This window comes from Pristiophorus japonicus, chromosome 1, assembly GCF_044704955.1.
Source record: "Pristiophorus japonicus isolate sPriJap1 chromosome 1, sPriJap1.hap1, whole genome shotgun sequence".
Classification (NCBI taxonomy): Eukaryota; Metazoa; Chordata; class Chondrichthyes; family Pristiophoridae; genus Pristiophorus; species Pristiophorus japonicus.
The window spans coordinates 321428756-321443518 of NC_091977.1; the positions used below are offsets into that span (position 1 = coordinate 321428756).

Here is a 14763-nt window from a genome sequence, read left to right on the forward strand (position 1 = left end):
ATCACTGATCCCTGCAGCACTCCACTAGTTACTGGTTGCCAACCTGAGAATTAACCACTTATCCCGACTCTCTGTTCGCTAGCCAATCCTCTATCCATGCTAATATATTACCCCCAACCCCGTGAACTTTTATCTTGTGCAGTAACCTTTTATGTGGCAGCTTGTCAAATGCCTTCTGGAAGTCCAAATACACCACATCCACTGACTCCCCTTTATTCACCTTGTTCGTTATATCCTCAAAGAACTCCAGCGAATTTGTCAAACATGACTTCCCCTTCATAAATCCATACTGACTCTGCCTAACCGAATTATGCTTTTCCAAATGTCCTGCTCCTGCTTCTTTAATAATGGACGCCAACATTTTCCCAACCACAGATGTTAGGCTAACTGGTCTATAGTTTACTGCTGTTTGTCTGCCTCCTTTTTTTTTTTAAAATAGGGGCATTACATTTGCAGTTTTCCAATCTGTTGGGACCTCCCCAGAATCCAGGGAATTTTGGTAAATTACAACCAATACATCCACAATCCTTGCCGCTACTTCTCTTAAGACCCTAGGATGCAAGCCATCAGGTCCAGGGGATTTATCTGCCTTTCATCCCATTATCTTACTGAGTACCACCTCCTTTGTGATTGTGATTGTGTTATGTTCCTCCCCCCCTATAGCCCATAGACTATCCACTGTTGGAATATTATCAGTGTCCTCTACCGTAAAGACTGATACAAAATATTTGTTCAGAGTTTCTGCCACCTCCATGTTCCCCATTATTAATTCTCCGGTCTCGTCCTCTAAAGAGACCAACATTTACTTTAGCCGCCCTTTTCCTTTTTATATACCTATAGAAACTCATGTCATCTGTTTTTATATTTTGCGCTAGTTTACTTTCATAATCTATCTTCCCTTTCTTAATCATTTGCTGTTTTTTTTTTTTTTTTTTAAAAAGGTTCCCAGTCTTCTGCCCTCCCACTAGTTTTGACCACTTTGTATGCCCTTGTTTTTAATTGGATACCGTCCTTTATTTCTTTAGTTAGCCATGGATGGCTATCATTTCTCTTACACCCTTTCCTCCTCACTGGAATATATTTTTGAGTTGTGAAATATCTCCTTAAACGTACACCACTGTTCATCAACCGTCCTACTCTTTAATCTATTTTCCCAGTCCACTTTACTCAACTCATACCTCCAGTCTCCTTTATTTAAGCTTAGTACGCTGGTTAGAGATCCAACTTTCTCACCCTCCATCTGAATTTGAAATTCAATCATGCTATGATCACTCATTCCGAGGGGATCCTTTACTAGGAAATTAATTAATCCTGTCTCATTACACAGGACCAGATGTAAGATAGCCTGCCCCATGGTTGGTTCCGTCACATACTGCTCAAGGAACCCGTCCCTTACGCACTCTTTGAACTCCTCCTCGAGGCTACCTTGACCAATTTGATTTGTCCAATCAAAATGGAGGTTAAAATCACCCATGATTATTGCTGTTCTCTTTTTACAAGCCCCCACTATTTCCTGGTTTATACTCCAACCAACAGAGTTGCGACTGTTAGGGGGCCTATAGACTACACCCACCAGTGACTCTTCCCCCTTATTGTTCCTGGCAACTTTGTATAACTCCTCTTTGAATCTACTACTATCCTTAGTTTCTTTTGATAGCCATGGTCAGGCCACTATTCCTTGTGTGTTGTTGCGCCAGAAAGGAATGTATAACTGTGGTAATTCATGCATTCGTTCCTTAAATGTTAGCCATTGCCCATCCACCGTCATGTCTTTTAATGAATTTTCCCAATCTATCATAGCCAATTAATTCCTCATACCTTCGTAATTTCCTTTGTTTAGATTTAGGACCCTAGTTTTGGATTGGACTACTTCACTTTCCATCTTAATAAAGAATTCAATCATGTTATGGTCACTCTTCCCTAAAGGACCCCGGACAACAAGACTTTAATTAACCCCTTCTCATTATACAATACCCAATCTAGGATAGCCTGTTCCCTAGTAGGCTCCTCAACATACTGGTCTAAAAAACCATCTCGTGCACACTCCAGGAATTCATCTGCCACAGTATTATTACTAATTTGGTTTGGCTAGTCTATATGTAGATTAAAGTCACCTACGATTACTGTAGTACCCTTGCCAAATGCATCTCGAATTTCTTGTTTGATGCCGTCCCCTACACTACCACTACTGTTTGGAGGCCTGTAGAGAACTCCCACCAATGTTTTCTGCCCCTTGGTGCTCCTTAGTTCCACCCAGACTGATTCTACATCTTGATTTTCTGAGCCAATATCCTTTCTCACTATTGCTCTGATTTCATCCTTTACTAACAATGCCACACTACCCCCTCTTCCTTTTTGCCTGTCCTTCCTAAATATCAAATATCCTTGGATATTCAGCTCCCAACCCTGGTCACCCTGCAACCATGTCTCCGTAATTGTAATTATATCGTATCCGCTTACATCTATTAACACTATTAATTCGTCTACCTGATTACAGATGCTTTGTGCATTCAGATTTGTCTTTTTAATATTTTTAGAAATCTTAACATTATTTTGTACTATAGCCCGATTTGTCTTGGCTATTTTTTCATACCTGGACCCTATTTGTTAGTGCAGTCTTTTGCTTGTCTGCTCTGTCCCTTCCTGACATAATCTGGTTATTCTTACCACAATCACTTTCCTGCATTGCTTCCTTTTCTTTTCTCTTTAGCATTCTAGATTTCTCTCCACTGCGACCATCCTCCCCCCCCCCCCCCACCCCCTTTAGTTTAAAGCCCTGTCTACCTCCCTAGTTATTTGGTTCGCTAGAACTCTGGTCCCAGCATAGTTCAGATGTAGTCCGTCCCCAGGGAACAGCTCTCTCTTTCCCGAGTATTGGTGCCAGTGCCCCACAAATCAAAATCCACTTCTCCCACACCAACCTGAGCCACTCATTCATCGCCCTTATTCTATTGACCCTCTGCCAATTTGCTCGTGGCTCAGGTAATAATGCAGAGATTATTACCTTTGTGGTTCTGCTTTTCAATTTAGTCCCTAGCTGTTCAAACTCTCGCAGCAGAACCTCTTTCTTAGTCCTACCTATTTTATTGGTACCTGCGTGTACCACGACAACTGGATCCTACTCCAAGTTTTTCTCCAGCCTAGAGATGTTCTTTAACCTGGCACCAGGTAGGCAACACAGCCTTCGGGATGCACGCTCTTGGCTGCAGAGAACCCTATCTATCCCCCTAACTATAGGATATGTATGATAGAAGGATGAGAATTAGCAAATAAAGTGGAAGGAAGCTTGTGTGGAGCATAAACACCAGCTACAGGTTGGGACAAATAGCCTGTTTCTGTGTTGTAAATTCTATGATAGGCACTGAGTGGTTTGAAGATGGTGAAAACAGTTCAATGTCTAATTTACGTAAATTCCTGCAATTTTAGGAAACACAAAGGGCACAGATTCTTGTATCTCTTGAAATTAATTTTCTCTTTATTCTGTGGCCAGGGAAAAAAAATAATTCTGTAGAATTTACAAGAGAGATAATCCAGTTCAGACTTCCATGGGTGAGAATAATTCTCCAAGACAAAAGGTTTTACACTAATGCATCTGTAAAGGCGTGAGCAGTAGTGAGAGAATGGGAAGCACCTGCAAATTTGTAATGGTGTCCAATAATGCTTGGGGAATTAGGCAGCTCTTTAAAATCACTCAGTAGGTGAGAAGGCACCATTTTAGACAGGGTGAGGGAGGGTGGGAAGAACTATTAACATTGCTTAGGTCAATCACAGCACCACCTACAGGTGCAACAGGTACTGCAGGTGATGGTTGCCATTTTTAAAATGAGAGCTCCCATTGACAAGCCTACAAGAGGAGTTTTCAATGCACTGAGATGGAATGTTGCAACATATCAATTTTAATATGCAATAGGTACATTTCTAAATTAGTAGCTAGTGAACAATTTTGCTTCAGTGAGCCAACATATTGCTGTGTCTCAAATTAACCCAGATTATACTTATAAAGCAAGTTCTTATTTCTCACCTTCCTAGTTAAAGAAAATTCACAATTTATAGCTGTGCAGGGTGTGATCAATATAGATTTAGTGCAAAAGCCTTCCCTTACTTTAATCTGTTGACTGATGGAACATTCCTCCATGTTGCATGAAGCTGCTCTGCATTTATCACTTGTCCTTTTCTGTGTGCAAAGCCCAGCCGACAGTACATTGACACTGCATTCTGAAGAATCAAAATGAACATTTCCATAACTATGTCCTCAAATAATGATTTTCCAATAGAATTATCACCAAATATATCTAAAGAACACATTAGGGTATCTTTTCCTTTCAATGCAGTTCCAGGGATAAGGGATTACAGTTTTGTGGACAGCCTGGAGAACCTGGGGTTGTTCTCCTTCAAGCAGAGAAGACCAAGAGATTTTATAGAGGTGTTCAAAATCATGAAGGGCTTAGATAGAATAAATAAAGAGAAACTGTTTCCGGTGGCTGAAGCGGTTGGTAACTAGAGGGCACAGATTTAAGGTGACTGGACAAGAACCAGAGGCGACATGAGGGGAAACGTTTTCAAGTTTCAAGTGGTTAGGACTTGGAATGCACTGCTTGATAGGGTGGTGGATACAGATTCAGTAGTAGCCTTCAAAAGAAAATTGGATAAATACTTGGAGAAAAAAATTGCAGAGATATGAGAAAAGAGCAGGGGAGTGGGACTAACTGGATTGCTCTTAGAAAGAGCTAACAAAAGATTCAATGGGCCAAATGGCCTCCTCCTGTGCTGTACTATTCTATGATTCAATAACACCTGGATGATTTCTTCTCATTGACGGCTAACGGAAAATAGTGCCGTGCATTAAATAAAATAGAAATTGCCTATGTATACTTGTCACGCTGTAATTACACCCTCCTGCCAGTGACAGCGCTGCAGTCCCCCATTGGTGTAATTATAGCCTGACAAGTTTTACGTGGGTAGTATCAATGTGGGCTCGAGAATGTATAATGGTAAATGTTGGACAGGAAATGTATGCAGATGTAAGCTTTTTAATATAATATTATTAGATCTCCCATGGCATTGCTTACAGTGAATCAGAGTATTCAATGTTTTACAAAAATAGGGGTGTTTATATCATGTAGTGGAAAATATCAGGGCCTCTGACTTCGGTGACGAAGTAAGTGAAATTCCATTTGTATTAAATGACTATCCATAATGTTTATTGGTATTTTTGGAAATTCAATTTCACAACTATAAAATAGTAGTACATATATAATAATCAAACTTGCTTGCATCTACACTATAGTCCCTTGTAGCATTTTGAAATCTCAAGACATATCTCTGGAAATGTGACAACTTAAAACATCACACAAGCAAAAGTGGAATAATTCTATAACAGGTTTAAGATACAATCACATTTACCATGCCTGGGGATCCAAACCTTAATATATCACATGTAAAGCATCATACATACCTTCACAAGTGATAGATCTATTTCCAGCACATTCGCCAACTGAAAAACATTAAACAAATCATTACATTCTTCAGAGATACACTTTCTGAAAAGACAAAAATCAGTAAACTATAGGCACCTGAATTTCTGCAAAGGCTGTTCCCCATCCATACTGATGGCCATCCCACAATCTTGCCATCTCTCATAGCCTCTCTACTCATAAGAACATAAGAAATAGGAACAGGAGTAGACCATATGGCCCCTCGAGCCTGCTCCGCCATTCACCAAGATCATGACTGATCTGATCATGGACTCAGCTCCACTTCCCCACCTGCCTGCTCCCCATAACCCCTTATCGTTTAAGAAACTGTCTATTTCTGTCTTAAATTTATTCAATATCCCAGTTTCCACAACTCTGAGGCAGCGAATTCCACAGGTTACAACCCTCTGAGAGAAGAAATTTCTCATCTCCGTTTTAAATGAGTGGCCCCTTATTCTAAGATCATGCCCTCTAAGTTCTAGTCTCCCCCATCAGTGGAAACAGCCTCTCTGCGTCCACCTTGTCAAGCCCCCTCATAATCTTATACGTTTCGATAAGACCACCTCTCATTCTTCTGAATTCCAATGAGTAGAGGCCCAACCTACTCAACCTTTCCTCATAAGTCAACTCCCTCATCCCCAGAATCAACCAAGTGAACCTTCTCTGAACTGCCTCCAAAGCAAGTATATCCTTTCGTAGACATGGAAATCAAAACTGTACGCAGTATTCCAGGTGTGGCCTCACCAAAACCTTGTATAGCTATAGCAAGACTTCCCTGCTTTTATACTCCATCCCCTTTGCAATAAAGGCCTTCCTGATCACTTGCTGTACCTGCATATTGTCCTTTTGTGTTTCATGCACAAGTACCCCCAGGTTCTGTTGTACTGTGGCACTTTGCAATTTTTTTCCATTTAAATAATAACTTGCTCTCTGATTTTTTTTCTGCCAAAGTGCATGACCTCACACTTTCCAACATTATACTCGATCTGCCAAATTTTTGCCCGCTCACTTAGTCTGTATGTCATTTTGCAGATTTTGTGTGTCCTCCTCACACATTGCTCCCATGGTCTCTATCACAGACAAGACAATCTCCGACCATTTCCTTGTATCCCTCATCACCTGCATCCCTCCACCCCACCCACCCCCACCCCCTTCCAAGTGCATCCGCCCATAGAAAAAAGACACTCCCACAAGTCACTTCCAAGTGCACTTTCTAAATCCCAACTGCCTAGCCATTAAATAATTTTTTTTTAAAACTACTAAATCTCCTCCACCTTCCCAACTCAAGTGGAAATAGGCTCAATATCTCATTTTCTTCCTCGTAATTATAGTTTGCTAGCCTTGGCATCACCCTGGTCAATCTACACTAGTCATTGTCTATAGTCCTAATGTTCCTTCTGTAATGTAGCACTCAAAACTGCACACAGTACATCAACTGTGGCCTAATAAAAGCCCTGTATACTTTACTAGTATTCTAAATTCCTTTTTATAAAACCCAAAATTAATGGCCTGGTTTCAAAACTTCTACTGAATTGCACTACTTTCTAATGTCGTACTGTATTTAGTTTTTAGTCTAGGACTTCAAAGGAAAAAGCTGCTCATGTAACAGGCACACAAAAGAAATAAGTCAGATTACATATTTCAGGAAAGAAAGCAAGAAAGAAATTGCATTTATATTCTGCCTTTTACAACCTCAGGATGTTCCAGAGTGTTTTACAGCCAATGAAGTACTTTTTAAAATGTAATCGCTGTTGTAATGCAGGAAAGAGCAATGAGTTCATGACCAGACAATTTTTTTTTTTAATGTTATCCCGGTTGAGGAATAAATATTGGCAAGAACACAGGGGAGAACTCCCCTGCTCTTCTTTGAATAGTGCCACAGGATCTTTTACATCCACCTGACAGGATTAATGGGGCCTCGGAAAGACGGCACTGCCGACAGTGGAGCACTTCCTCAATAATGAAACCTTGCTAAAAAAAAAAATTTAAGTTTGTGTGACTGCTTGTTTGTACTGGGTAAGAGAATACATAGAACAAGAATTCCATTGTTTGTCCCCCCTACCTCTGCAACATTGGTTTGCTCATCGATAGAAACAAAAATCTTGTAGAGAAGAGTTTCAAAGTAATCACCTTGGACCCGGTTCATCACAAAGCCCTCCAATGGTGGAACTAAACATGAAGGGAAAAAAAAATTCCAAGATGAATTTTCTCATACTCAAAGCTTAAATAGTTAAAACACTATATTTGAAATTAGCAATTACCAAAGGATCTGGTGTTTCCCCACAGGGAAGGGGCTTTCATAATCATCCATCCCTCCCCACAGCACACAACGCAATTTCACAAGACACCAACCAATCATCTTTAAGTATCTGATTGATGGGATACAAGTATTTTGTACATCCCTGTCTGCAGTAAAAATAAAACAGGGAAGGTGGCTCAACCGTGGCTAACAAGGGAAATTAAGGATGGTGTTAAATCTAAGGAAGAGGCATATAAATTGGCCAGTAAAAGCAGCAAACCTGAGGACTGGGAGAAATTTAGAATTCAAGAGAGGAGGAAAAGGTGTTTAATTAGGAGGGGGAAAACAGAGCATGAGAGTAAGCTTGCAGGGAACATAAAAACTGACTGCTAAAGCTTCTATAGATATGTGAAGAGAAAACGATTAGTGAAGACAGTCAGAATCAGGTGACTTTATAATAGGGAACAAAGAAATGGCAGACCAATTGAACAAATACTTTGTATCTGTCTTCACTAAGGAAGACACAAATATCCTTCCGGAAATACTAGGGGACTGAGGGTCTAGTGAGAAGGAGGAACTGAAGGAAATCCTTATTAGTCAGGAAATTGTGTTAGGGAAAATGGGATTGAAGGCTGATAAATCCCCAGGGCCAGGAAAATTAAGGAAAACCCTAAGATGTTCCATAAATATATTAAGAGTAAGAGGGTAACTAAGGAAAGGGTAGGTCCTATTAGAGACCATGAGGGTAATCTTTGTGAGGAGACTGAAGGTGTTGGTAGGGTTCTTAACGAATACTTTGTATCTGTTTTCACAAAGGAGAGGTAATGCAGATACTGCTATAGAGGAGGCGTGTGATATTCTGGATGAAATAAATATAGTGAGAGAGGAAGTTTTAAGGGGTTTAGCAGCTTTGAAAGTAATTAAGTCCCCAGGCCCAGATGAAATGCATCCCAGGTTGCTGAGCGAAGTAAAAAAGGAAATAGCAGAGGCCTTGACCATCATTTTCCAGTCCTCTTTGGATATGGACAGGGTGCTGGAGGATTGGAGGACTGCTAATGTAGTACCCTTGTTTAAGAAGGGAAAAAGGGATAGGCCAAGTAATTACAGGCCTGTCAGCCTGTCAGTGGTGGAAAAATTATTGGAAAAAATCCTGAAAGACAGGATAAATCTGCATTTGGATAGGCAAGGATTAATTAGGGACAGTCAGCACGGATTTGCTAAGGGAAGATAGTGTTTGACTAAGCTGATTGAATTTTTTGAGGAGGTAACCAAGAGGGTCGATGTGGGTAGTGCGTACAATGTAGTATATATGGACTTTAGCAAGGCTTTTGATAAGGTCCCGCATGGTAGACTGGTCATGAATGTTAAAGGCCTTGGGATCCAGGGCAAAGTGGCAAGTTGGATCCAAAATTGGCTTGGAGGTAGGAAGCAAAGGGTAATGATTGATGGATGTTTTTGTGACTGGAAGGATGTTTCCAGTGGGGTTCCGCAGGGCTCAGTACTGAGTCCCTTGCTTTTTGTGGTATATAACAACGATTTAGATTTGAATATAGGAAGTATGATTAAGAAGTTTGCAGACAACACTAAAATTGGCTGTGTGGTTGATAATGAAGAGGAAAGTCATGGGCTGCAGGAGGATATCAATCTACTGGTCAGATGGGCAGAGCTGTGGCAAATGGAATTTAATTCAGAGAAGTGTGAGGTGATGCACTTTGGGAGGGCTAATAAGGAAAGGGTATAAATATTAAGCGGTCAGCCACTTAATAGTATAGATGAACAAAGGGACCTTGGAGTGCTTGTCCACAGATCCCTGCAAGTAGCAGGCCAGGTGGATAAGATGGTTAAGAAGGCATACGGAATGCTTGCCTTTATTGGCTAAGGCATAGAATATAAGAGCAGGGAGGTTATGCTTAAATTGTATAATATTTTGGTTTGGCCACAGCTGGAGTACTGCGTGCAGTTCTGTCGCCGTATTATAGGAGGGATGTGATTGCACTAGAGAGGATGCAGAGGAGATTTACTAGGATGCTGCCTGGAAAGGAGAATCTTAGTTATGAGGACAGATTGAATAGGCTGGGTTTGTTCTCATTGGAACAAAAGAGGTTGAGAGGAGACCTCATCGAGGTGTACAAAATATTGAGGGGCCTAACATAGTGGATAGTAAGGGTCTATTTCCATTGGTGGAGGGGGCTATTAAGAGGGGGCATAGTTTTAAGGTGTTTGGTGGAAGGTTTAGAGACAATTTGAGGGGGGCTTCTTTACACAGAAGGTTGTGGGGATCTGGAACTCTCTGCCTGGAAGAGTGCTGGATGCAGAAACCCTCACCACTTTTAAGAGATGGTTGGATAGACACATGAAGTGCCGTAACCTGCAGGGTTACAGACCTAGAGTTGGTAATTGGGATTAGACTAGATGACCTTTTGTTAGTCGATGCAGATATAATGGTAAGTACTGCAGGGAATAGAAATACGGCCAGAGTGATCTCCTGGACAAGTTTCAATCGCCTGGATGGATCGGAGAGGAATTTTCCCAGATTTTTTCTCCAGAATGATTCCTGGGATGGCAGGACTGATATATGAAGAAAGACTGGATCGACTAGGCTTATATTCACTGGAATTTAGCAGAATGAGAGGGGATCGCATAGAAACATAAAATTCTGGTTTTTAATCTGGTTTTTGCCTCTCCCAGATCATATGGCTCCAGTTGGGGTGGAGTGTAGATGTTTTCAGTATAAGGGGTGTTGCAGTGATGTGGGGTGGACTGGTTGCTCTTTGCCTTTCCGTCACTGTACATGGGTTTGTATGTAACCTTTAGGGCTGCTGACGAAGGGCCATGCGGTTCTTTGTCGGCCGACGCGGACACGATGGGCTGAAATGACCTCCTTCTGCACTGTAAATTTCTATGTTTCTATGGTATTGGGGGTAATGTATTGACATGGATAGAGAACTGGTTGGCAGACAGGAAGCAAAGAGTAGGAATAAACGGGTCCTTTTCAGTGGGGTACCGCAAGGTTCAGTGCTGGGACCCCAGCTATTTACAATATACATTAATGATTTAGACGAAGGAATTGAATGTAATATCTCCAAGTTTGCAGATGACACCAAAGCTGGGTGGCAGTGCGAGCTGCGAGGAGAATGCTAAGAGGCTGCAGGGTGAGTGGGCAAATGCATGACAGATGCAATATAATGTAGATAAATGTGAGGTTATCCTCTTTGGTGGCAAAAACAGGAAGGCAGATTATCTGAATGGTGACAGATTCAGAAAAGGGGAGGTACAACGAGACCTGGGTGTCATGGTACATCAATCATTGAAAGTTGGCATGCAGGTACAGCAGGTGGTGAAGGCGGCAAATGGCATGTTGGCCTTCATAACGAGAGGATTTGAGTATAGGAGCGGGGAGGTCTTACTGCAGTTGTACAGGGCTTTGGTGAGGCCACACCTTGAATATTGTGTACAGTTTTGGTCTCCTAATCGGAGGAAGGACATTCTTGCTATTAAGGGAGTGCAGCGAAGGTTCACCAGACTGATTCCTGGGATGGCAGGACTGATATATGAAGAAAGACTGGATCGACTAGGCGTTTATTCACTGGAATTTAGCAGAATGAGAGGGGATGGCATAGAAACATAAAATTCTGACTGGACTGGACAGGTTAGATGCAGGAAGAATGTTCCCAATATTGGGAAAGTCCAGAACCAGGGGTCACAGTCTAAGGATAAAGGATAAGCCATTAGGACCAAGATGAGGAGAAACTTCTTCACTCAGAATTGTGAACCTGTGGAATTCTCTACCACAGAAAGTTGTTGAGGCCAGTTCGTTAGATATATTCAAAAGGGAGTTAGATGTGGCCCTTACGGCTAAAGGGATCAAGGGGTATGGAAAGAAAGCAGGAATGGGGTACTGAAGTTGCATGATCAGCCATGATCATATTGAATGGTGATGCAGGCTCAAAGGGCCGAATGGCCTACTCCTGCACCTATTTTCTATGTTTCTATATTCCTTTTTCTGTGATCATGCCAAAAATATTTATCCAATCTTCCCTTAAAAAGGTGCATCGTCTCTGCCGCTACCACTCCGTGACATTTCTCCTCACTGTGACAACTTTAAATAGTTAAAACTCACTGTCATGCTTGTGGACTGAACAGAGTTGTTCAGCAAAGCGATCACCCAATCTGCGTTTGGTCTCCCTAATGTACACGAGACCGCATCGTGAGCAGCGAATAGAGTATACCAAGTTGGAAGTAGTACAAGTAAATCACTATTCACATGGAAGGACTGCTTGGGTTCCTGGACGGTGGGAAGGGAGGAGGTGAAAGGGCAGGTGTTGCATCAGGGTGTCTGGGAGTGGAGGTGGTTTGTGCTTGGGATTGGGAGCTCTATCAACACAGGGCCACCGGGATGGTCTGCACTCCTAGAGTCTACCCAACTTTCTCTGCCACATTCCCGTGCTATGAGAGCTTCCCATTCTAACCATTCACACCTCCTCTTCACCCATCTTTTGTTTCTTTATTTGTCCAATTACCATCCCCTTTTGCTTTGCACCGAAACTGTTTAACATCTTCCAGTTCTGATGAAAGAACAACAGCCTGAAACGTTAACTCTGTTTCGCGCTCCACAGTTGCTGCCGGACCCGCTGAGTGTTTGAGCACTTTTTGTTTTTAATCCCACAAACAGCAATGTGTTTTTGGTGGTGTTCGTTGAGGGATGAATGTCAGCCACTGCACAGAAATCCTCAGCTCCTCTTTAAACAGTGCCATGGGATCTTTCACGTCCACTTGAACATTTAGATGGGGCCTCAGTTTAACAGTGCATCTGGATGCAATCATCGTCAATTGTATGCAGAAGACAAGCGCAGGCAGCGGAAAGAACGTGGGGCAAACCTGTCCCACCCTCCCTTACCCTCAACGACTGTCTGTCCCACCTGTGGCAGGGACTGTGGCTCTCGTATTGGAATGTTCAGCCACCTAAGGACTCATTCTAAGAGTGGAAGCAAGTCTTCCTTGATTCCAAGGGACTGCCTATGATGACGATGCATATGGAAGACAAACCCCCACCCCACCTTTAACACTGCAGCACTTCTTCAGTATTGTACTGTCAGCTTAGGTTATCGACTCAAGTACTACACTGAGGTTTGAACCCACAACTCTCCGACTCAAGAGGTGCGAGTACTACAGATGAGCCAAACTGACACTCGAGATCAAAATAAGATATTGCTACTAAATCCTTTTACGCAATTTAAAGAATTTATATGCCTAACTGAGATTTTATTTTAATATGTCATAATAGGGACTCAAGCTGCCAGTTGAGAAGATTCCAAAAGAAAGGACATCAACCCCAGGATTCCAACTTAACCAATATTAAACCACTGACTTCCTACGATGGATTTTAGAAATTCGGGGGGGGGGGGGGGCAGGAGGAAAAAAAACACAAACTGGGTCATATGGTAACAGTTAATAATCATAGAATGGTGCAGCACACAAGGAGACCATTTGGCCCATCATGCCTGTGCCAGCTGTGAAAGAACTACCAATTATTCCCACTCGTCTGCTCTTTTCCCATAGCACTGCAAATTTCTCCTTTTCCAGTATACATCCAAATCCCTTTTGAAAGTTACTACTGAATCGGTTACCACCATCCTATAAGGCAGTGCATTCCAGATCATCGTAACTTGCTGCCTAAACATTTTTTTTTCGTGCTGCCTGAAGGTCTTTTATCAATTACCTTAAATCTGGTTACTGACCCTTTTGCCAATGGAAACAGTTTTTCCTTATTTACTCTATCAAAACCATTCAAGATTTTGATTCTATCAAATCTCCCCTTAACCATTTCTGCTCTAAAGGAGAACAATCCAAGTTTATACCACTGTTAAAATCATCAACACAAGGGATTTATTAATTCATAAGTCCACTTAGATCATATGTTACATTGTAAGGCTAATCATTATGGTTACCAAAGTTCACAAAGGAACTGCTCACCTGCTATGCAGCTGTCATCAGATATTGGTACATCAAGGTAAATAAAACCTTTGTTATACAAACCTGCAAGGTAAGAGGCAAACTAATTAAATGCAAATAGAAAATGTTGATTCATCCTGCACGGAAAATACAAGTGTGCAGTTTTGCTACACAGAAAAAAAAATCACATTGGTTGTAATTTGCTTGGCAACTTTTTGAATTAAAAATGGAGAGGGGTTTTAATGCTGTGAAGAGAAACACTTTGGGCATTTCAGATTAGGTATAGCCTGTTTAGACATACAGTAAAGCATCCTCTACTCTTCCCCAACAATCTACCTTCACCACAATCACAGAAGAGCACTCCCCACTACTAGTGAGACATTTTTCCATCTCCATCAGTTATCCGCTGACTTCATTAAGCGGGTCAATTTAATACCAATGAATGCTGAAAAGGGACAAGTTTATTCCGTGAACACATGGTCACTATAAAGATAAGTACATGAGGGAGAAAGGAATAGAATATCTTGCTGGGGTGAGCTGAACTAAAGTAGGTGAAGGCTGGTGTGGAGCATTTCACCGGCATCGATCAGTGGGCCAAACGACCGGTTTCTGTGCTGTAAATACTATGTAACTTAGTTGAAAATGCCAAACTTATTTTTCGTAGGAATCTGATCGCCAACAGGTAAATGAGACTTTTATCCCAACAACCTGGTTTAAAAAAACAACCCAACAACCCGTTCATGTAGTTAAAATGCAAGTTTTTTGCTGTGAGGAGTTTCCTTGGACTGCCAATTAAATGCAGGGGTCCTGTGTACAATGAGATTCACACCAGTACATAATAGATGTTCATGTCGCAAAACATCCCATAACTACACAAATTGACAATTTTAGTCGGAGATGATACAAGTGGCTATTGTGAGAATGGGGAAAAAAATAATTAAAGATGCAGTCTTGGGTGAGAGCACACTGCTGGACCAAGCTTAGAAAACTGTACTCCACACCTGGCCCATATTGCAAGCCAACACAGGTCAGATATCAGATTTCCAGGAACAGAAGAGCGAAGTAGTATGCAGATGTCAAAGATGCTCTTCAAATAAG

At 41.6% G+C, this 14763-nt stretch overlaps 1 protein-coding gene across 3 annotated transcripts in view; it reads right to left on the reverse strand.

Annotated features, from left to right (window-relative positions):
* fam91a1 (family with sequence similarity 91 member A1) overlaps positions 1–14763 on the reverse strand; it is a 104419-nt gene that overhangs the window by 62785 nt on the left and 26871 nt on the right. For all 3 annotated transcript variants that reach the window (XM_070888633.1, XM_070888626.1, XM_070888617.1), the window contains exons 8-11: positions 13687–13749; positions 7537–7643; positions 5456–5494; positions 4103–4215 (exon numbers count right to left, since the gene is read on the reverse strand). In XM_070888633.1, coding sequence (XP_070744734.1) covers positions 4103–4215; positions 5456–5494; positions 7537–7643; positions 13687–13749 — 322 coding nt within the window. The remainder of the gene's footprint in view (positions 1–4102; positions 4216–5455; positions 5495–7536; positions 7644–13686; positions 13750–14763) is intronic.